Below are 23,973 nucleotides of genomic sequence, written 5' to 3' on the forward strand. Positions count from 1 at the left end.
TGGCCCAAAAAAATAACCTTAAATTATCGTAGCTTTGGTACAAAAGTTAAAATTTTGGACAAAAGAAGTAACATTGAGTTAGCTATAATACCAAATTTGTTAAGGCCAGTCAAGACTTAAAATAAAAATAAAAAGGTGTGGGAGCAGAATAAGTAGAAGAGTCGGAAGATGCGTACTCCAGAAATTAGATACTATCCGGCTTTATATTGCGTGACTAGGACGCCGAATACGTTAGGAAAGCCGAATAGACGGAGGTCAGTGGCTCCGAATTAATAAAAAGGGAATGGGATAAAAGTAGGCTCAGGCCCTGAGGCCCAAAAAGCAAGTATAAATACAAGAACCATAGATTTAGAAAGGTATGTAAAAATCACTTGACAAAACTTAGTAAAGAAGCTACCATGAGTATATGAACTAACTTGTTCATCGAGTGCTAATTCCAGCACCCCCGACCGGAGTGTTTGTATCTTTTCAGGTGACTAGCTGAGGATCACTAGCATCTCCCAGGATCCGAAGAGTATTTCTGAACTACTTCTCCACAACTGGCGCCGTCTGTGGGAATACTCAAATACAACCATGGCAGGCGTGACTGAAGATCCTCCGATAGCCACTGACGAGACCGCACAGAGAGGTGACCTCATTCCAGCGAACTCGCTTGGACCAAAAACCATCGCAGCAAGACTTGCCTCGGACCTCTGCTCATCTCCAAACCCAATGCAAAAGACAATACAAGCGACCATGGCACAAGCTAGGCAAACCAAACAGAGGTTGGACAACATCATCGCTGAGAACGAATGCCTGCGTCGCGATCTAGCCTCGGAAATAGCAAAATCCAAACAAACGGTGCGCCAGGTTTCTAAGCGACCCCCGAGATGATCGACGATCTCGGACCCGACAGCAAGAAACTGACGGCCGCCATGCTTCAACAGATCATCTTGAGGAGTTGGTAAAGGACGAACATCTCCACCAATGCGTCCGGAGGAGTGTGGTCGAAACACCTGTCCATCCGAATGATGCATTTCCGCTTGACACCGTCTACATGATATACAGCCTGCCAGCAGCCCTGGCCGTGCATGCGATCCAATCACATCCAGGCCCCCAACAGCAACTCACGCCAGTAAAGCGGCCCCGAGAAACGCCAAGTATCACCTTTGACGATTCTGATTTGATCGGTGTAACACTCCCTCACATCGATCCCTTAGTTATTGAGCTGCGCGTAAACCGGTTCCCTGTCGAACGCGTTCTTATCGACCAGGGCAGTACCTCGGAGGTTATGTATTATAAAACCTTCACCAGACTCGGATTTAGTGAGTCAGACCTGACTCCGTCTCCTTATCCACTATTCGGCTTCAATGCCACTCCAGAGTACCCATTGGGAAAAATCAGCTTACCCGTTCGAGCAGGCTCCAGAACGGTAGACGTGGAATTCTTGGTCGTCAGGCTGTCATCGCCGTACAATCTCATCATGGAGCGATCGTGGTTGCATACCTTGCAGGTCATCCCAAGCACCTATCATCAATTGCTACGTTTCCTAACAGAACACAACATTGAGCAAATCTGCGGATCCCAGAAATCGGCACAAGCATGTTATCTCCTTGTCACCAGAATGCCAAAGGAACTGCAAGTAAACTCCATTGAGGTGCCGAATCGGGAGATCCTGGACGATGTTGGGCGGTATCCAAATGAAAAGGCCACGGAAGATTTAGACCGAGTTGACATTGATGGCAGCCTAGAAAAGTTCTTCATGATCGGCGCCTCTCTGAATCAGGCTGACAGGCAGCAGCTGATCACTTTCTTGCTTAACAACCTTGACGTCTTTGCGTGGACTCCGTACGAAATGCCGGGAATAGACCTGTCAGTTTCACAGCACCATCTGAATGTCGATTCGAAATGTAAGCCGATTATTTAGAAAGGCCGACGGTCAGCCGCGGAGCACATTGTCGCCGTTGTTGAGGAGGTAGACAGACTGCTTGACGCCGGGGCAATTAGAGAAGCCACTTACGCTACGTGGCTCTCCAATACAGTGGTGATGAAGAAGAAAAATGGGACTTGGCGAGTGTGCATCGACTTCACGGATCTGAACAAAGCTTGCCCGAAAAACTGTTTTCCTCTACCTAGAATCGACCAGCTCGTTGATGCGACGGCACGTCATCAACGCATGAGCTTCCTCAATGCTTACAGAGGCTACCATCAAATCGCCATGCATCCAGATGACCAGGACAAAACTGCCTTCCTCACCCCAAGAGGAACTTATTGTTCCAAAGTTATGCCCTTTGGGCTGAAGAATGCGGAGGCAACCTACCAAAGATTAGTCACCGCCATGTTCAAAGAGCAACTCAGCCACACTATGGAAGTATACATCGACGATGTGGTGGTCAAGTCCAAAGAAGAACAGAGTCATATAGCCGATCTAGAAAAGGCATTCAGCATCTTACGCAAATACAGAATGAAACTGAATGCCTCCAAGTGTGCATTCGGAATCGGCTCTGGCAAATTCCTGGGTTACATCGTCAATCACCGAGGAATCGAAGCCAACCCGAGGCAAGTCACAGCAATCTTGGAACTTGGCTCCCCCCGTTCAGTAAAAGAAGTCCAAAAGTTGATGGGGATGGCCGCTACACTCAACAGGTTCACAGCCGGTCTACAGATTGCTGCTGACAATTCTTTCAGACACTACGGCAGGGTAAGGCTTTTGAATGGTCCGCCGAATGCGAATCAGCCTTCAACGGACTCAAGACCTACCTCCGCTCAGTACTTCTTGACAACACCCGCCGCTGGTGACCCACTCATCCTATATCAGGCAATTTCTGATAGGGCCGTCAGTGCCGTACTGTTAAAAGAGGAGGAGGGATCTTAGCCCTAGTCATGGCGGCAAGAAAACTGATGCATTACTTCCAAGGACATAGCATTGGGGTGCTAACAGATTATCCCCTCCGATCAGTTCTACAGAGTGCAGAAGCATCAGGACGTGTTTCAAAATGGGCTCTTGAACTCGGCCAATATGACATTCAATTTTTACCTAAAACTGCAATCAGAGGGCAGGTGTTGGCCGACTTTGTTACCGAATTCACAGGCGAGCTTGTTAGCCTCAAACTTGATGAAGTTCGACCGAAGGCTGAAGTTCTACCAAAGCCGAACTGGAGAATTTATGTCGGGCATATTTGGCAATTATACTGTGATGGATTATCTAACCAAAGGGACAGTGGCGCCAGAGTTGTAATCATGTCTCTAGACGGCGCAGTAATTGAGCAGGCCGTCAAGCTTGGCTTCGAAGCATCAAATAACGAAGCCGAATACGAAGCCCTTCTAGCCGGTCTGTGGAATGCGCACCTTCTTGGCGCTCGGCATCTGCTTGTATTTTGTGATTCAAAATTGGTAATCAATCAGCTAAAGGGGGAGTACGCGGCAAGAAACGACCGTATGGCGGCCTACATGAAAACGGCCAATTCCTTGCTGGCAAAATTTGACCATCACGAACTGAACCAAATAACACGCGACCAGAACACACACGCGGATGCCTTAGCGTGCCTAGCCTCCGCCATCAATTCTGAGATCAAACGGACCATCAAAGTAGGTTTCGTCCCGGAGCCGAGTATTGACCCTTCAGAGGAAATCCACGTCAACGTTATAGAATCCGCACCAAGCTGGATGAACCCCATTGCTACATTCCTCTCTTCTGAACAACTCCTAGAGGACAAAAAAGAAGCACACAAGCTGCGAAATAAAGCCCTGCGATACTATCTGGATCTATAATGAGGGCTTTACAAAAAGTGCCTCTCTAATCCATATTTGGAATTCGTGCACCCCAACAAAGTGGAGGAGCTTCTAACAGAGATACATGAGGGCAGTTGTGGTGCCCATTCTGGCGGACGCTCCCTGGCCCATCGAGCTATAACGCAGGGATACTATTGGTCGACAATGAGAGCTGACGCAAAGAGTTATGTAAAAAAATGCGAACAGTGCCAAAAGTTCTCCCCATTAACCTATCTGCTTGCTGAAGAGTTGAACTCTATCACCAGCCCCTGACCGTTTGCTCAGTGGGGACTTGATATCGTAGGACCGTTGCCTAGGGCCCCAGGGAACAAGCGATTCTTAATCGTCGCGACAGACTACTTCACAAAATGGGTCAAAGCGGAGGCTTTAACACATATACGAGATGCCGACATTAAACGCTTTGTATGGAGAAACATCATAACTCAATTCGGCATTCCGAGAGCTCTCATCTCAGACAATGGCACCCAGTTCGATTGTGGCGTATATCGAGAGTTATGCAGCAAATATGGCATTCGGCCTTACTTCTCGACACCGGCCTACCCCCAAAGCAATGGTCAAGTCGAAGCCTCTAACAAATCCATCTTGGACGGCATCAAAAATAGACTAGAAAAGGCTAAAGGCAAATGGGTCAAAGAATTGCTGAGTGTATTGTGGGCTCATCGTACTACGCCGAGGAGATCCACTGGAGAAACGCAGTTTGTTCTATGCTTTGGAACCCAGACAATCTTACCCCTGGAAATCGGCCTTTCAACTTTGAAATCTCAAGTTTTTGATACGGGCCGAAATGACATAATGCTTGCCCTGGATCTGATTCTAATCGAAAAGCGAAAAGACCACGCCCTGGCATCCATGGCACGGTATCAACAGCAGCTCGCCAAATCGTATAATCAGCGAGTTCAGTTGCATCGATACACGCCAGGGGAGCTTGTCCTGAAGAAGGTACTTCCAGCCGACCGAAGACCGACTGATGGAAAATTGGGTCCAAACTGGGACAGCCCCTATCAGATAGAATCCATCGCAGGAACAGGGGCATATCAGCTCTCAGACATGTTAGGAAGAAGCCTACCACGGCCTTGGAATTCAACACATTTACGTAAATTCTATCATTGACCCGACTTGTGGGCTTGATACTTGTACATATTCAACCGTTGCAATACAAAGCTTTTCATTTTCTCAAGCTCGACCCCAAGCCTTTAAGGGCCGATTAAGCCTTCTAAGGCCAAAATAAAGCCTCTAGATTCGGAGCCCCTTTTGGTGCATGACACCTCAGGGGCGATTAAGTCTCCGAATTCGGAGCCCCCTTTGGTGCAAGTCACCTCAAGGCGGATTAAGTCTCCGGATTCGGAGCCCCTTTTCGGTGCATAACACCTTAGGGCCGATTAAGACTCCAGATTCGGAGCCCCTTTTAGTGCATGACACCTTAGGGCCGATTAAGACTCTGGATTCGGAGCGCCCTTCATGGATATCAAGATTGGCCCAAATAAAGCCTCCGGATTTGGAGCCCCCTTTTAGTGCATGACACCTCAGGGCCGATTAAGTCTTCGGATTTGGAGCCCTCTTTGGTGCAGGTCACCTCAGGGCCGATTAAGTCTCCAGATTCGGAGCCCCCTTTCGGTGCATGACACCTTAGGGCCGATTAAGACTCTGGATTCAGAGCCCCTTTTGGTGCATGACACCTTAGGGCCGATTAAGACTCCAGATTCAGAGTGCCCTTCGTGGATATCACGATTGGCCCAAATAAAACCTCCAGATTCGGAGCCCCCTTTCGGTGCATGACACCTTAGGGCCGATTAAGACTCCGGATTCGAAGCGCCCTTCATGAATATCACGATTGGCCAAAATAAAGCCTCTGAATTCGGAGCCCCTTTTGGTGCATGACACCTTAGGGCCGATTAAGCCTATTAAGGCCGATTAAGACTCCGAATTCGGAGCGCCCTTCGTGGATATCACGATTAGCCAAAATAAAGCCTCTGGATTCGGAGCCCCTTTTGGTGCATGACACCTTAGGGCCGATTAAGCCTATTAAGGCCGATTAAGACTCCGAATTCGAAGCGCCCTTCATGGATATCACGATTGGCCAAAATAAAGCCTCCGAATTCGGAGCCCCTTTTGGTGCATGACACCTTAGGGCCGATTAAGCCTATTAAGGCCGATTAAGACTCCGAATTCGGAGCGCCCTTCGTGGATATCACGATTGGCCCAAATAAAACCTCCGGATTCAGAGCCCCCTTTCGGTGCATGACACCTTAGGGCCGATTATGACTCCGGATTCGAAGCCCCCTTCGTGGATATCACGATTGGCTAAAATAAAGCCTCAGGATTCGGAGCCCCTTTTGGTGCATGACACCTCAAGGCCAATTAAGCCTATTAAGGCCGATTAAGACTCCGAATTCGGAGCGCCCTTCGTGGATATCACGATTGGCCAAAATAAAGCCTCCAGATTCGGAGCCCCTTTTGGTGCATGACTCCTTAGGGCCGATTAAGCCTATTAAGGCCGATTAAGACTCCGGATTCGGAGCGCCCTTCGTGGATATCACGATTGGCCAAAATAAAGCCTCTGGATTCGGAGCTCCTTTTGGTGCATGACACCTTAGGGCCGATTAAGCCTATTAAGGCCGATTAAGACTCCGAATTCGAAGCGCCCTTCGTGGATATCACGATTGGCCCAAATAAAGCCTCCGGATTCGGAGCCCCTTTCGGTGCATGACACCTTAGGGCCGATTAAGGCTCCCAATCCGGATTGGCCTTTTTTGGGAGATGCATTCGCACCACTTCATTGGCCGAATAAATATTCACTGAGAATCGTTCATAATTCAAGCCGGTCAATACATGTTTAAATATTTACGCCATGCAACACAAAACTTGCCAGAAAGTTGAAATAATACGATTAATTAAACAGATAACATTTCAAGACCAAATACAAACGTTGAAAATAAAAGAAATTCTATTTATTCAGCGCGAAGTCTATTCATTCGGCACCCTCATCGTCGCTCTTCTCAATTTCGAAATCGGAATAAGGAAAGTAGTGGCGATGATACAGGGGTGAGGCCGAATCAATGCCCACGGCTTCGAGAGCTTCCTCGGTTTGAAGGGCCTTGATCCAGCTGTGCTTGAATCCACGATTTTCACATCGACAGACCTCCTCAGCAAGGTCCTGTTTGGTCTTCTCTATTCCGACCTTCTGGCCGTCCTGAAACCCCTTTTCATAACTCGAGGTCCGTTCGGTCACTCTCTCCGCAACAACCAATTTAGATTGACCGGCCGCCACCGACGCGCTTGTTTGAACATTCTTCAGCTCCCGAAGCTCACGCTCAGCCTTTTCTGCGCGAATCTTCTGACTGCGATTCCTTTCGTCCTTTTTCTCGCTCTCACGTCGCGCCTCCCGCAGACGCATGCCAACTTCGTAAGCAGTATATAGCCCTTTTATAGCCCCATGTATGCCGTCTCGAAATACTTCGAAATCTCGACGTCCGACCATCAATTGTTGGACTTCCGGCAGGAATATCTGTCGAGCGAACTCGACTGCCACATCTTGGTATTTAATGATAGAATCCCCCTCCGTCATTGGTCTATTCCTCACAAAAACCGTAAAACTCAACGGTCGTGGCGTCACATCAGGCTCAATTTTAGGTCGCGGGCGCGGAGAATTTCCCCGTTTCTGCTTGTCCTTTCGGGGCGATCTGCTTCGATGACGTTCTTCGTCCCGATCCTTGGACGTTCTTCTCCCTTTGCGCGTAGGCTTGCTACTACGACTCGTTGCGGCGTCTAATTCAGTCAATCTTCGTCCCTCCCAAGTTGCCTGAATGGAAATAAGTAGGGCCTCTAGCGTGCACCCGCCCCATTTATCCTTCAATGTTTGCAGCTCCTCTCGAGACAACGTCAGTAATCCCAAACGTCAACCCACGAGCTGGGCCAGGCTAAGGCAAGGGCAGATTTACTAATCTGGTCGGCCATGTTTTCAAGTGCAAGCGCCGATCAACCCACAAGTTAGGCCCATTTGGCTTCGCAAGCTCGCGCCCTGGCTAAGGCAAAGGCAGATTTACTAATCTGGTCGGCCATGTTTTCAAGTGCAAGCGCCGATCAATGTGTGCCTCAGCCAGCCCACGAGTCAGGGCCATTCGACTTCCCAAGCTCGTGCCCTGGCTAAGGTAAGGGCAGATTTACTAATCTGGTCGGCCATGTTTTCAAGTGCAAGCGTCGATCAATGTGTGCCTCAGCCAGCCCATAAGTCAGGCCCATTCGGCTTCCCAAGCTCGCGCCCTGGCTAAGACAAGGGCAGATTTACTTTACAAATCTGGCCGGCCATGTTTTCAAGCACAAGCGCCGATCAATGTGTGCCTCAGCCAGCCCACGAGTTACGCCCATCCGGCTTCCCAAGCTCGTGCCCTGGCCAAGGCAAGGGCAGATCTGATCGGCCAAATACCTAAGCTAAGCAGCCGATCTAACCATAACCGAAAGCAATAACATTCATCAACAATATTTTCCTTAGCCAGTTGAGCACAACTCATGAAATTTTATATACTCAAGTTACCAAACAAAAAGCTACAAGCCCGCATAAAAATGCCTAGCAAAAAACAAACACTATGACTGTATCAAAAGATGAAAAATACTAAATTAAAAACCGTAAAAATACATTCGACATCCTAAAAACTGTTAGTCGGCCGGATCAGCCATCGGAATCAGACTCTAATGGCTCAACATCCACTTGCTCATATGGTATTGGCATAATCAATGAAGCGTTAACAGAAGCAAGGGCTTTGTGCCAGCCGTGTTTGAATCCCCGATTTTCAAACTTGGAGACTTGGTCCACGTACTCGGCGAGTCCAGTATTTTTCCCGGCCTCGAATACTTTGGAAGACTCAGAGTCAGCTAATTCCTTCGCCGCCTTCATTTCAGCCAACTCAGCCTCCAGTTTGGAGATCGCTTTTTGGGCCAACTTGAGCTCATCTTCGCTCGCGTCCGCCTTCTTCTCGGCATCCGACCTTAATTAATCTGTGCAACGAGCCTTCTCCATCTCGGCGTCGGCCCTTGAGGCTTCCTTGTTCGCCCTCAAAGCTTCGACCTCAGCCCTTCTCCTCTGGCCTTCAACTTCCTCGTGTAAATGACCAATCTGTTTGACGGCGTCGCGATGGCAACGACCCATATCGGCTATCCATCCTACAGTCTGTAAAACAAGAATTTAAAACCATAACTTCAACAGTATTTGGATTAAGTGAAGCTAAGTTCGAATATGTACCAAAAGTGCCGATTGGGCGGCTAGTGCTGTCGCATTCAGATCCGTTTCCACCCAGAAAGCCTCCTTGTCAGACAGCAACGACACGGACGTAGCCAAGCTGAATGCGACTTCTGGATCTTTAAGCGCTGAAGCATCAGAAGAAACCGGTATGTTTTTTATCATCGGCTGAATGACAAAAGGAACGATCACGTCCGATCCCTCTAATCGAGGACGTTTTCCGCCATGTTCTTCTATGCTGGCTTCAAACTCGGCAGGTCGTTTCTCTACTTCAACTTCTTGGCCGGCCTGCACAATCAAACTAGTTTTGGCATCCCGATTTTCCGCCGTCTCCACCTCAATAATGCGCAAGGACTCTGATTCGCTAACAGGCAGGGAGAATTGAGATTCGGTGGCGAGTGGTACTTCAGACGGCAGGGCCTCCGCTCTTCGCCGCGCGGCCAACCTTTCCGCATTCGCCTTCCTGGCAAGTTTTGTCAGGCTTAACCCGGCCATGTTTTCGGGGCTTGCGGCGGGAATATCCTCTAAGCCGTGAAAAACGCCGTCAAGCAAAAGATCCCCTTGGCCCGAAGCGGATGGGGGATCGGCCGAATTAATTACCACGTCAGACTCGGTTTCGGACTGATCTGATTCGGTAACATTAGCTACACCCCGCTCCGAATCTGACCCTTCAAAACCAACCTGCCTCAAGTTTTTGAAGTCGAACAAAATAAGAGCAATGAGAGAGTCTTCACCCTCCAGAACCGGGATATTTTCCGTCGCCGAGAATGTCGTATATGTCCGCTCGTCACGAAGCAGAATGTGGGCCGCCCTGCCTTGTTTCTGAAGACTTCAATGGCCGAAATATTTGAGCGCGACTTCGATATCCGTAAGAACGGCGCCGTCAGTTGAAGACAGAACTTTCTTCAAATTTCTCCCTGCACAAGCCAAGCCGTAACATTTCAAAGAAGAGGCTTTACAACAAAAACGAACAAATAATAAAAGCGAGAAAGCAATCAGCCACCTGGCTCGCCCCTCCGTCTAAGAATAGGGGCGACGTGATCCTCCCCTTCGCGAAATTCCCAGTTACTTTGGACAACGACCATAACATCATTAACTCATTTTCCAGAACTAGAAAGCAAAGTAATCAGCTGATGGTCGATATCCTTGGCCCTAAGGAAGAAACGCCTGTACCGACCAGAAGACTTTGCCAAGGCATAACAATGCCGGATGGCTGGAATGCCAAGGTTAATTCTTAGGTGACGATTGAGCGCTATAACCCCCATTATGATTCTAAAGAAATTCACATTAGGTTGGGAAGGGATTAAACCCCAATGGCGAAGCACAGCCCTAAGAAACGGGTGAAGGAGGAAACAGACTCCACCCTCTGCGATTGACAAAAGAGGAAAGACAATCGTGGTTTCGTCCTCCCTCTCCATATCAAGAGTGTCGTCTGCCACAAGCGACAGATGGACATCATCAGGAATGGAGAAATGGCGTTTAAAGCCAGCAATACGATCTGACGAGAGGAGGTCTTTTAAATGTTTCGCCATACCCTACAGTCTATGAGAATATGCCAAGGAAGGAATAAACCAGAAAGAGTCCTCGAAGCAAGGGAGGAAAGAATTTACAAAGGACGAAGAAGATATCGGAGAAGAGAGTTTCAGGAACGATCCAAAAGGCAATCCAGCGATGAGCATCATAAAATACATACTTGAAAGGATCTCGAAATTTTAAATCGCAATAAATAGACACGTACGAGGGGGCGGGAAGTCGACACAACAATCGAAAGGGGTGCGCTTAGATATCCGCATGAGGATGAGGCCAACCGCCGAATTTTGGCTCCGACTTTTAGGAATTCAAAACCAAGCACTCCAGCCAACTGTCGTCGGTGAAGTGCTTGGGGGGCAATTGTGGGAGCCGAATAAGCAGAAGAGTCGGAAGATGCGTACTCCAGAAATTAGATACTATCCGGCTTCATATTGCGTGACTAGGACGCCGAATACGTTAGGAAAGCCGAATAGACGGAGGTCAGTGGCTTCGAATTAATAAAAGGGGAATAGGATAAAAGTAGACTCAGGCCCTGAGGCCCAAAAGCAAGTATAAATATAAGAACCATAAATTTAGAAAGTTATGTAAAAATCACTTGACAAAACTTAGTAAAGAAGCTACTCTGAGTATCTGAACTAACTTGCCCATCGGAGTGCTAATTCCGGCACTCCCGACCGGAGTGTTTGTATCTTTTCAGGTGACTAGCTGAGGATCACTAGCATCTCCCAGGATCCGAAGAGTATTTCCGAACTATTTCTCCACAAAAGGGATAATGTTATGGTACACACAAATTAAGTCGTTTGTGAGTTTAATTATCACAAATAACATAACTCAATAATATGTGAGTCATAATTATAAAAAAAATTAAAAAAAGAAATTATAACTAAACATTATATAAAATATAAATAAATAACTTTTAAATTATAATTAAAATAATATTATAACTAACATCATAATATATCATAATTAACTATCATAATCATTAAATCAAACATCATAAGAAAGATATAAATAGAATTTTCCAATAAGAAAATGCGAGTATACATGCTGACACACAATTATAACGCAATTATAATATATTTATGTCTTTTCTCACCTAACTTCCTAGGAGAATAAAAAAACGGATTACAATTAATGATTCAGAGCATTAATTTTAATATTTTAATAAAGTACTAATAATATGATAAGAAGAACAAAAAAATAAATAAATAAATAAATCAAAATTAAAACATCACATCACAGTGAATGGGACTAATAACATGGCAATGAAAATAAATGAATAAACAAATCAAAATCAAAACATCATATCACAGTGAATGAAATCCACTGCAAGCTCATTAAAGTGAGTGAAATCACAGTGAATGAAATTCACTGTCAACTCATTAGAGCTAGTTTTAGAGTTTAAGGATTAGAATTTCAAAATATTTTTTTCCAATAAATTACTCCCTAAACGATGGAATTGCTCAAGGAACCTATAAGAATAGTGTTTTAGGTAATTGATTCCCTAAATTAGTTAAAAAAAGAAACTGGGGAGTTGTTATGTTATGAAAAATGTTCAAGGCCACGAATTTTGTTATGTTATGAAAAATGTTTAAGACAACCAATTTAGGAGCTGTTGGAGAGTTTTAATTGGTGAGCCTCACCTCCTGATGTAATGTTTTACCTTCTTTTTGTTTTTTCACTGCCAGCTCTATGTTGCAATAGTGCTGCTGATTTAGGGATTGTTTGGGATGACTTAAATAAGTGCATTTTTTATCTTTTTATGAAAAGATGTGCAAAAAAGTAGAGAGGTGATATGATGAAAAAAAGATAAAAAGATAAAAAAAAATGGATTATTTTTGGGTTGCCAAACTTGACCTTAGTGGTCCAAATCAAAACTTTATGTTATTGATGCCCTTTGTTCATATCTTCCTATTCGGGAAAGAAATAATTCTCCTCGTATAATCCTGTTGACTAAGTCCACGCTCCTCCGTACGACGTCGCTTTGTCACCTGAGAACACAAACATGAGCTAGCCGGCGGGTGTGTGCCGGAAACCTCTCCGATACCTAAGTCAGCAAACTTGACAGATAGACAAAGCTCAATGTATTCAGAAAATAAAATTGTGTGTGTTACCTCCTCCAATGTGATGTTTGTGAGCTTTTATAGGTTTCGAATGGCACAATCCTAGTAGGACTTTTATTCCTCCATGCAGAGTCCTCCTAGGATTCATACTCCTACAGGATAATGCTTATCCTTTTACACCCTCCCCCACTGCTTAAACCAAGTGGGATGGCTTCTACCATGGTCGAACTACCATTTGACCGAAGTAAAACTGGCTATGCTGAGCCACAAAGTAGGCCGAACTATCCTTAGTTCGGCCCTTCCTTTTACTACTCCTTATCTCGGTTTTCTCCTGTTCAACCCATGGTATGTTTGGACCGAGCTACCGAGTAGCAAGGTTCTGACCGATCTATCCTGAATACGTCATGACCGAACTAACTCTGAGATCGGTCTTACTTCAAGTTGTCCGGACCGAAGTAACTCAACATCTATTCTGGGCCGGAATAACTACATCTCTCTTGGGCCGGAGTAATTTTTCAGCCCTTTTTACCCAATCCTTTGTACTTTGGGCCATAAAGTCCAACTCATAGCTCGGTCCAATTTTCACCAAAAATTACCCTCTCACTTCCTATTGGTTGTGAATCACAGCAATCGAAAACGCAGGATTCCGTGAATTTGTTTATATTTGTAAACTACTCGTTTTGTAATTTGTAATTTTATTTAAAAAAATTATTTTAAATTGTTATATTATTTTCTATTTTTTTTACATCTTACATAAAAAAATATATCTTTATTTACTCTTTTTTATATATATTTTTATAAAAAAAATTTAAAAATTATTAAAATAATTTATTTCCCATACCGATCAAAAATAAATAAATAAATTTAGTAATAATATTGATGTAAGCTATCCGCACATATATAGCTGTTGGAGTTAGTTAAGTGAAGTTGACTTCTTGTTCTTTGTGTGATGAAGCATCTATTGGCATCCTTGTGGGAATGCCCTACTCACATGTGTCTTGTTCGGTGTATATAAATTGAATATAGACACTAACTAATATTGTGGATTCCACGCAATGTAGAGTTAGCCATGTGCACATGTGTGTCGCATTTTTTTAACTCTGAGGTGATGTTTGATTCATAAAATTAATAATGAAAATATTAATAATTTTATTAAATTAGAAGTTGTTTAAAATATTTTAAATAAGTGTATTTTTTAATTTTTTATAAAATATGAGTTGAATATAAATTAGATTTGAAGTGATGTGATATAGAGATGATGTGACTTAAATAAGATAATATGACTTAAATAAAATAGTGATTTTTTAACTTTTAACTTTTTAATTTTTTTAAGAGATGACAAACAAGGCCTTAGTATAGTATTCATTATTTAATTAGATTATTAGTAGGATAAATTACATTTATCTATTGTTTAATTTGTATTGGATAAAAAAACATATGAAGGTAAAATAGTCTTTTTATTTTATTTCCCAATTTAGATATATAATCTCACCTCTACCTTATTATTAATAATTCTACAAATTTGTTGGATTAATTATCTATTAGATTAATAATCACACCCCTACTCCATTACTAATAATTTTACAAATTTGTTAGATTAATTATCCGTTGGATTAATAATCCTAAAACAAAATTTCAAAAGAAACACAGAATTATTAGACCCACAAATTAATAATTTCAATCCTATACTTTAATCATGTCAATCAAACATGCCCTTAGCATTAGTGAATCTTATTAGAGAACATTAATTTTTATGTCTATTTTAATATTTTTCATAATTTATTTCTGTGAATGGAGTTAAGGGGTAAGTCATACAATAGCACTATCTATTAATTATCTATTAGGTGATCATTCCCAATTAAGTTTTTATAAAATAAATTCAAGTAATTGTCCCCCATATATATATATATATATATATGAAACATAAGGTTAAAATATAAAATAAAATAAAATAAAAGGGGACAATAGTTAATAAAATAAATTAGTGTCTCGTAAGCATCGATTACAAGCTCCGGCCAACAAAAAAGAAAGAGAATATTACAAATAAGTGTAATTGTAAAAAATAATTACAAATTAATGATAAATTTTATCAATTTTAATAATTAAAAATATATTTTTTTTTTTCATGTATTTGTAAAAAAATTTATTATATATTTTTACACTGAATTATAATTTTTTCAAAAAGAAAAGTAGGTAGAGGATGAATCATTAAGAAAAACATTTTTAAAGATTTTAATTAATGATATGGCACCCACTTTTTCAAAAAAAAAAAAAATAGGCACAACAACATTATGACAGTAGAAACCCACTGTCACATTATTAGCGATGACACTAATTAATGCTCCCATTCATTTTCTTTCTAATCACATAAAAAAGAGTTGACCACAACTCAAGATGTCTCATTTTAGAATTTAGGCATCGGTTAGCAAGTGGCTTTTTTACTCAAAAAGTAATTAAAAAAATCAAAAAACTAATAATTCATATTAAAAAGTTAAAAATTTTCTTTTCTCTTTACTTTTTGCACATCTTTTCGTAAAAAGTCAAAAAATCATCCCAAACATATTATTTTTTTTTACATCATATTTTAACTAAAAAATTAAAAAATTACTAAAAAAAACATATTCCCAAACGAAACCTTAGAACTCCTTTCTGTTATGATCTTTCCTAACTCAACATGAACACAAGAGGGGGGATAAAGTTATTCATCTATATATTTTCTTTTTCTTTTTCTTTTTTCTTTTTTTTCTACCAATAAAAATTGATGTTGTAATTTATAAGTTTTTTTTTTTTTAATTTTTTAAATTGTTAATGTATATGTGGCCTTTTTATCTGTCCCATATTCTTAGATTTTCCCTCTATATAAAACCCAAACATGCATCTTCATCTTTATGTAGCCAAGTGACAATGGATGTCCCCTCTAACCTTGAAGTTCCCTCTTTTGAATCAAAACTTCCATTTCAAGCTATTATCCTAGTGACCATTTTTATAGCCCTTCTTGGGGCATACTTGAAGCTCAATTTCTCTCTTCATCGAGGCAAAAACCTTCCCCCGGGTTCCTATGGGTTTCCAATTGTCGGACAAACCCTAACTTTCCTCAAGGCCCAGAAGCAAAACGAGCCAGATAAATGGATTGCAGACCGCGTCGCCAAGTATGGACCGGTGTTTAAGACCTCGCTAGTCGGTTCAAAGGCGGTTGTTGTCACCGGGCAAGCTGGTAACAGGTTAGTGTTCAGTGGGGGTGACAATGGCATTGTCAGCAACTTACCAAAGTCTTCAGGAAGCATATTTGGGAAGCACAGCATCTTTGAGGTCTCAGGATCCAAACACAAGCTTATTAGGGGGGCAATGATGAACTTTCTCAGACCTGAGAGCCTTCAAAGATTTGTTGGTGAAATGGATTTACTGGTCAAGCAACAACTATTCCAAGTAATATCTTACAACCCTTACATATATTTTGGGAATTAAAATCCCTTCCTTGACTTTTTACTGGCGGTGTTATTGGGTCTACTTTTTAAATCTAATATCTAAATCTAATATCGATGATTCGAATTATTTATATTTTAAAATTTATTAAATATATCATGTTTATAAAAAATTAAATTAATCGGATATTAAAAAGTATATGTTCGAAAAATTATTTATTGAATTTTTTTAAGAAATAGTTTTTAATTTGATGGTGAAATGGATTTACTGGTCAAGCAACAACTATTCCAAGTAATATCTTACAACCCTTACATATATTTTGGGAATTAAAATCCCTTTCTTGACTTTCTACTGGCTGTGTTGTTGGGTTTACTTTTTAAGTTCAATTTTAATGATCCGAACCATTCACATTTTAAGATTTATTGGGTATATCATGTCTATAAAAAATCAAGTTGATCGGATATCAGAAAATATATTTCTGATATCCGATCAATTTGATTTGTTTCAGATATGATATAATTAACAAATCTTAAAATATGAACGGTTCCAATTATCGAAATTAGACTTAAAAGTGGGCCCAATAGCCCAACAAATAAGAAGTCAATGAGAAATCCTGATTGATAATTTGGATGCTTGTTTTTGTGTTCATTAAATGCATAAATAAACTTCTTCTTCGTCTTTTTAATTTTATAAATTGTTGTAACATTAAGTGGTTAAACTGTGAAATGTGAATTGGGATTCAGTTAAGAGTTGTTTTGGATGAATTATAGAAGTGTACTTTTTTTACTTATTTGGTTAAAAAGGAAAGGAAAAAAGGAGGATTGTTTGAGATAATTTTTTAATATTTTACGAAAAAATATGTATTAAAATATTATATGAAATATTAAAATTATCTTCCTGCCCTTCTGAATGGAGACATGTTTTCCCTGCATGTTCAAACTTGAGGCAGTGCACTGAGCTGTACTGATTTTGTTTTTTTGTTTTTTTTTGTTTTTTACTTGTGAGCTATGCAATCTTGTGTTTTTCTAATTATTGTGTTGAATTCAATAATGTCATGATGGTGGCAGCCCAATAGTACAATTGTTGGTCTGCAATAGATAAAAAAATAGCAAACCAAAAAAAAATTTAAATTAAAAAATCCAAAAAATAAAATGCAACAAATTAAACAAAAATAACTGATGTGCTACTGTTGGTCAACAAATGTGCATTTTTTACTTCACGCTACAAATACATTACCGTAGCTGTCACATGAAATATACACATATTTCCTTCCTATTTTCTATGTTAATCTGTGGTCATGAACAATAACATTATAAGTTTATAAATTATTTCAATAATATTACTAATGACAGTGAAACAAAATTTCCAAAATTAAAACATACAAATGCAAACTTTTCAAAAGTTTTTTTTTTAAATTAATTTTATTATCTCAAAAATTTAAAAATACAATTACAATGTTAAAAACCTGACGTGTTTATGAATTTTTGGTTGTTGATAAATACAATATTATTTTTGGTTGTTGATAATTTTGTACAACAAATTATGTGCCTGTTTGGCAGAAATTATTTACAGCTTATTTCAGCTTTCAGCTTAATTTAAGCTATTTTGATGCGTTTGGTTTAGCTTATAGCTTATAACTTATAGCTTTGTGGAAGTCAGAAATCAGCTTATTCTTTGAGTGGGGCAGGAGATGCTTTAAAAATAAGCTGGAAATCAGCTTAAGCTGAAAGTTATAAGTTATAAGCTGTTTAGACATAAGCTATAAGCACTTTCCCACAGCTCTACCAAACAGGGCTTATATCCTTCTAAGCTATGATTACGTAATACAATTTTTTGTTTTAACAACATACATAAATTTTATACAACATACAGCGAAGATAACACCCGCCACACCAACAAATACTTCGGCCCTACACATGCGCTTACTGTTGCAATGTGTACGTAATATTCGCTCTTATAGTGGCCATTTCTGGATCTGAATCCCCTGACTCCATGATAGCGGCAACCTGGGTGTATTCGGGGTAGTCGGGCATTTGCGGCGCCACGTACTCGTCGTCGCCTGTGATATTCAGCGTCACCTCGCAATTTCACTATTCCTGCATATGAAGTTATGTAACGCCATCGATGCACATATAAAGGGCACCTGAACATAAACTTTTAACTTCGGCATATTCCGCAAAGCCTCCCACCTCGACTTTTAGGCACCGAATGTTCGCTCGATACAACTACGCAAGAACGAATGTGCCTTGTTGAACCGTTCGAAGTCGTTCTATGGTATTCGGCTCCGATAGGCATTTTGGTGATATCTATACCCCTTGTACAGGGCTAGATATCATGTCTTGTTGCTATAGCCACTATCAACCAAATAGTATTTTCCTGCACAGGTTCAAAAATATAACTTGTATTTTTATAAAATCATATAAACTATTTTTATTTCTTCTATCTTTTGTACTTTTGCCCTTAATTTTTTTTAAAATTTTACTCTTACAATAAACTTATGCTCATAATTAGATAAAAAATATCACAGTAAAATATGGCATAGCAAAAAATATATATTATTTTATTGAAGAGAGTTATATACTTTTCGAATATATATATATATATATATATATTTTGGAGCAATCAAATTTTGTGTATTATTCATACTTTTTGAATATATTAATTTTTTCGTTAGCTCAGACTGCTACTATTTTCGAATAATTTTGAAAATCGAGAAAATCTGTTTTTTATTATAACAAAAAAAATTGGGATTTTTGGTGGAACCCCCCTTTTGGGCCTTTTTATTAGGGTAAAGGATAACCCAATTAATTTTCTTTCAAAAAGTCACTGAGTAAGAAATGCTTACCTTAATAAGGACATTTTATAATTTCTATTTTTTTTATCACAATATTGCCCTTATATATATAGTACCATACGTATGAAAAATTTGAAATCTGAGCTCGTAGCCGATGAAGACGATGAAGACGATCTCCAAATCGATCATACTTCACAAAATCGATGAAGACGATCTCCAAATCTGAAGATCTCGCAGCCGTTACATTCCTCATTCAAGATTTTGAGAATATATGTATATATATATATATTTGTGTGTATGAGTGTTGTTGAACATATGTATTCTTTTCATTGAGATTTGTGATTGTTGATCGAGTTTTAGAAGTTTTTCTTCTCAATTAGATATGTTGATTTGTTGATTAATTTGTTTTGTTTTTGTTTGTTTTGTTTTTGATTTATTTTTGTTGTTTTTTTATCAAATTTCATTTGATAGAACCAGAGTAAAATTTTACTCTGGTTCTATTGTTCTGTTTTTTCATTTGACAGAATCAGAGTAAAATTTTACTTTTATACAGAGTAAAATTTTACTTTTATACAGAGTAAAATTTTACTTTTGTGTAGAGTAACATTTTATTAGTTTTTCAGAGTAAAATTTTACTTTTAGTTTCAAAGTCTCACAGTTTACTCGTTTTTCAGAGTAAAATTTTACTTTCATACAGAGTAAAATTTTACTTTTAGCTTCAAAGTCTTACAGTTTACTCGTTTTTCAGAGTAAAATTTTACTTTTATACAGAGTAAAATTTTACTTTTAGTTTCAGAGTAAAATTTTACTTTCATACAGAGTAAAATTTTATTTTCATACAAAGTAAAATTTTGTGAGGGTAATATGGTAAAAGAAACAAGTTTTAAAATATTAGGGGGTTTTGAAAGTACTTATATAATTCTTGTCCTTTTAAAAGACAAATTAGATAGTGAGAGGGCTATCACCAAATCCCCCAAAAAAATTTGTATTGACCTCTCTTAAATTTTTTAGATTTTAAAAAATAATTGTCAAATATTACAACTTGAAAAAATGGTCGACACCTACATTGCTTTTCCTAGATAGGAACCATTGTGTATGAATTTTCATATTACATGTTAGGTATTTTTATAACAATTATTACTCCGATTTTGCTAATATAGTTAAGACAAATTATAATTTAAAAATAAAATTATCTATTTTCATGGTGGTGCTATGTATTTTATTTCTTAATCACAAATAATCAACATAAAAGAAACACAGTGGTCCACGTAAACAAGTCGAACAAGAGGGAATTTCTTACCGGGCATGGGGTGAGGGAATCGATATTTAGGCTCGGTTGTGATCAAAAGAAAGTACTACCCTGATGCTATGAAAAATTGTAAAATACCACCACCAAAAAAAAAAGAAAAAAAAAAGAAAAAGAAAAAACTTTCTCAAATGTGAATATGGTATATAAACAAAATCATAGTCGAAAACAAGATCCTCAACTACAAAATGAAGTTGATTTCTTCATCGTTTATAGTCATGTAAAAGTCTAAAACATACCAAGATATAAGATACACTACATTTATGAATAAAAATAAAATTCATCAAACAAACCAACAAACCAAGGGGAAAGACGAGAGACATAAATTGCCAAAAATTTGAAAAATCCATAAAAATGCAAACACAAATTTGTATGCCTATGTGAACATCCGAAATATGGAAGCCAAAAAAAGGTAAACAAATTCATACCACCGTCTTGTACTGTGGATTAAAAAGTCGAACATGGCGCAGAATAAGCTAAACAATTTGTGGGAAAGGGGGTTATGTACAGATTTTTGACATGGGCAAAAATATTGGACTGCAAGAGATGTTACCTTCTACTTTGGGGGATAGGGGGCCGAAATGGTGAAGATCTGGTCAGCGGTGGTGCAGATCTGGATGTCGGTTGGGCCTTCCCCTCTGATACTGATGTGACGCGCTCGCGTGTTGGGACACCTTTGGTGATGTTGTAAGAAGAGGTTGTGGCAGAGTTCCGGCAGTTGGCAGTGTGAGGGTGAGGAACTGTCGGCAGCTTCAATTTGTGGTTGTTTAGCATCTGTTTGGAGAATGACGGCTTTGGTGATGCTATAAGGAGAAGGTTGTGGCGGAGCTCCAGCAGTTGGCGGTGTGAGGGTGAGGGACTATCAACGGCTTAACGGAGGAGTGTTTACACGTGTGTTTGGAGAAGGAGAGGAGATGTTGAGATGAGACCCTCTATAAACCCTAGTATCCCTTTAATAATTGTATTCTAAGAGGAAGGGACAAAAGCAAGGGAAAAATTGTCTTTTTGCCCTCTGAGTATTCAACCCTAGATTCTCGTCCAAACATTATGAATAGTATAAAATTTTTTGCTTTTTTAGTAACTTTTTCACTTTTTATCTTTTTTAAGTGATGCCAAAAAGGGCTTAATATGATAATTGCCTCATCTATAATCTTTCTCTATAACATGGTTTTAAATAATGTTATGAGAGTACTTATTAATATCAAACAGTACTGATTGAATAGTGCTATGAAACTACTATAATATTGACCAATCAGTGCTTGACATGTTAAGCTGGAATCCTGAATTGAATAGCACTGCTCTAGAGAGTAAGATCAAAGAACAATAATATTTTCAATTACATGCCTCATGTGATCTAAAATTCATTGCAGGAACTGAATGGAAAGGATTCAACACATGGGGTGAAACTAATGAAGAGAATCACTTTCAAGGTTACTTGCAGCCTACTGTTTGGATTGCCAGAAGGGAAGGAGAAGGATGCGCTTTTCGCAGATTTTATAGTTGCCATTAAAGGAGCATGGTCAATTCCCTTGGATCTTCCAGGAACTGTGTTTGGAAAAGCGATGCAAGCGAGGCGTCGGGTAACTAAATTGTTGTCCAATTTGATTAGCAAAAGTAGAAGAAAAATGGAAGAGGGAAAGGTCAGCTCTCAAGAGGATATGATCTCAACCTTCATTGCTCTGAGAGATGAAAATGGAGAACTTATTCCTGATGTGCAAATCATTGATAATTGTGTGACTCTCATGATAGCAAGCCATAACACCACTAGCATTGTTCTGTGCATGTTGCTCAGGCTGCTTGCTAGAGATGCTGAGGTCAGAAGCAAAGTGTTGGAAGGTAATCAATATCATAAGAGCAAAAGATATTTATAAATAAAAAATTACAAAATTTCATGTAATGCAAAATTGTGTGACCGAATAATGGTAGGGGACCCAATAAATTACTAAATATGCTATACAATACTTATATATGTAGAATATTTAATAATTTATTTGAAATTTGAGAAAAACTTCATTGTCAAAGGTCCAATTATAAATTTTGAAAACACACCATTTTGTCCAATAGATCATGGTGAACCTCTTTGTCCAGTGCCCATAAAAAATTTAAAAAAAAAAATTGCGTAAAGGCTCCAATCCTAAAAGTTAAAATATATATATATTAATTATCTAAAAGTCAAAAAATAAAAAGAAAATCTTATATAGGGACCCAGTTTAAAAAATATTAATAAAAATCTTCATTGACTAAATACCCCAATAGTAAAGGCTGTAAATAAACCTCCAAAATTTTATTGGAAAATGATTTGGAGCCCTAAAAAAGCCCCCCCTAATCCCCCTGATCTCCAAAACGACGTCGTTTTGGGAAGTTTTTTTTTTTTTTTTTTGCCTTGGTTTGAAAATTCGGGGGATTAGGGGGGATTTTCGGGGACATAGCACGGCCCAATTTTATTTATAGAAAATACATTTTATATACAAAATATTAATAAATATTTGAAATATATAAAAAAAAGTGCCTCCTATTAAGATTTTACTTTACGTCTCATTAAAAGTTGAACCGGGACATCATGTTCCTAAGACCTAAGGGTATTGACCAATATATATTAGAATTTTATCAATATTCACTAATATATAATCATATCGTTAATACTAATACGTGTATCTGCCTGTCAAATGGATAGTTAAACTTGCTTGATTAAACATGGTCTAATGATTTGGCCCTTGATAAACCTTTTTTTATTTTTTTTATTTTTCCTTTTCTCCTTGCTTGGGTTTTGATAGAGCAAAAGAAAGCTCTGAAGGCAAGAGAAGAAAATGGTGGAAAGCTTGGATGGAGTGAGATACAAATGATGAAGTATACATGGAGAGTGGTCCAAGAGATCATGAGGATGACTCCTCCAGTTTTTGGCAACTTCAAACGTACCTCTAGAGACATCTCCTTTGCTGGTTTTCACATCCCCAAGGGTTGGCAGGTGTGGTTCCACTTTTTTTATCTTGAGTCGAAGAGTCGCCAAAAATTATGGATCCGTCGCTGCTATAGACCAATTGGTTCAAACCACATTTAAAAAATAAAAATAAAACTTGATTTTTAACTATATAGAAATCAGAAACTTCATTGGAACAATTAACTTGGCAGGTATTTTGGGCGACTTCTCCTACACACATGGATGAGAACATTTTCTCAGAGCCAGAAAAGTTCGATCCATCAAGATTTGAGAACCCTAGTGGCTCAATCCCTCCATATACTTACATTCCTTTTGGAGCAGGCTATCGGATTTGCCCCGGGGCAGAATTTGCCCGAATTGAAGTTCTCTTGATAATCCATCACTTGATCACAAATTATGAATGGTCAGAAATGATCCCCAATGAGCCCATTGTACGTGAGCCCACGCCGTACCCAGCTATGGGGCTTCCTCTCAAGCTTCATCCCAACAAGATTCATGTGTAGAAAGCTATCTTTAGATTTTTCAAGATATCTACGTATTTAGAATTTCTATCAAGAAAAGTATTGAGAATTTGAAATGTATATGAATTAGATTTTTCTTAAGTGTGATCTGCATGACACCATGTTTAACTCTAAATTATTAAAATTCTAAGTACTTATTCTAAGTAAAAATTATGAGTACATAGCATTTCTCTTATCATATGATTATAATTAATGTTTGCTTAGCATTGCAGAAGTGCTTATTTTGGTTGTAAAACAAAAAATTAAATAAAGATTTGTGCTAATATGATAATAAATTGAGTGCTTTGAAATGCTATGTATGGTCCAAAATGGAGCTGTTAAGTAAGTAGCTGAGAAGAGAAGAGCATATATTGTACCCAAATTGGCGTTTTTGTTGAAGACATGAATTAGTAGA

The 23,973-nt window shown here is 39.3% G+C and overlaps 1 protein-coding gene across 1 annotated transcript; it reads left to right on the top strand.

The window, feature by feature from the left end:
* The first annotated feature begins 15,248 nt into the window (after positions 1–15,248).
* LOC114276584 (cytochrome P450 716B1) lies at positions 15,249–23,729 on the top strand. Its single transcript, XM_028218362.2, has 4 exons — positions 15,249–16,023; positions 21,491–21,956; positions 22,895–23,085; positions 23,250–23,729. The coding sequence occupies exons 1-4, from the start codon at positions 15,406–15,408 to the stop codon at positions 23,559–23,561; spliced, it is 1,587 nt and encodes a 528-aa protein (XP_028074163.2). The 5' UTR covers positions 15,249–15,405; the 3' UTR covers positions 23,562–23,729.
* The last annotated feature ends 244 nt before the right edge of the window (positions 23,730–23,973 follow it).

This window comes from Camellia sinensis, chromosome 1 (assembly GCF_055761805.1).
Source record: "Camellia sinensis isolate YWXY chromosome 1, ASM5576180v1, whole genome shotgun sequence".
Taxonomy (NCBI): Eukaryota; Viridiplantae; Streptophyta; class Magnoliopsida; order Ericales; family Theaceae; genus Camellia; species Camellia sinensis.

Bases quoted from the DNA above. Each gene is read 5' to 3' on its own strand.
- LOC114276584 (XM_028218362.2), top strand. From the start codon at position 15,406: ATGTATATGTGGCCTTTTTATCTGTCCCATATTCTTAGATTTTCCCTC. The intron at 16,024-21,490 runs GTAATATCTTAC...AATTCATTGCAG, and splicing joins TCAAGCAACAACTATTCCAA to GAACTGAATGGAAAGGATTC. The intron at 21,957-22,894 runs GTAATCAATATC...GGGTTTTGATAG, and splicing joins CAGAAGCAAAGTGTTGGAAG to AGCAAAAGAAAGCTCTGAAG.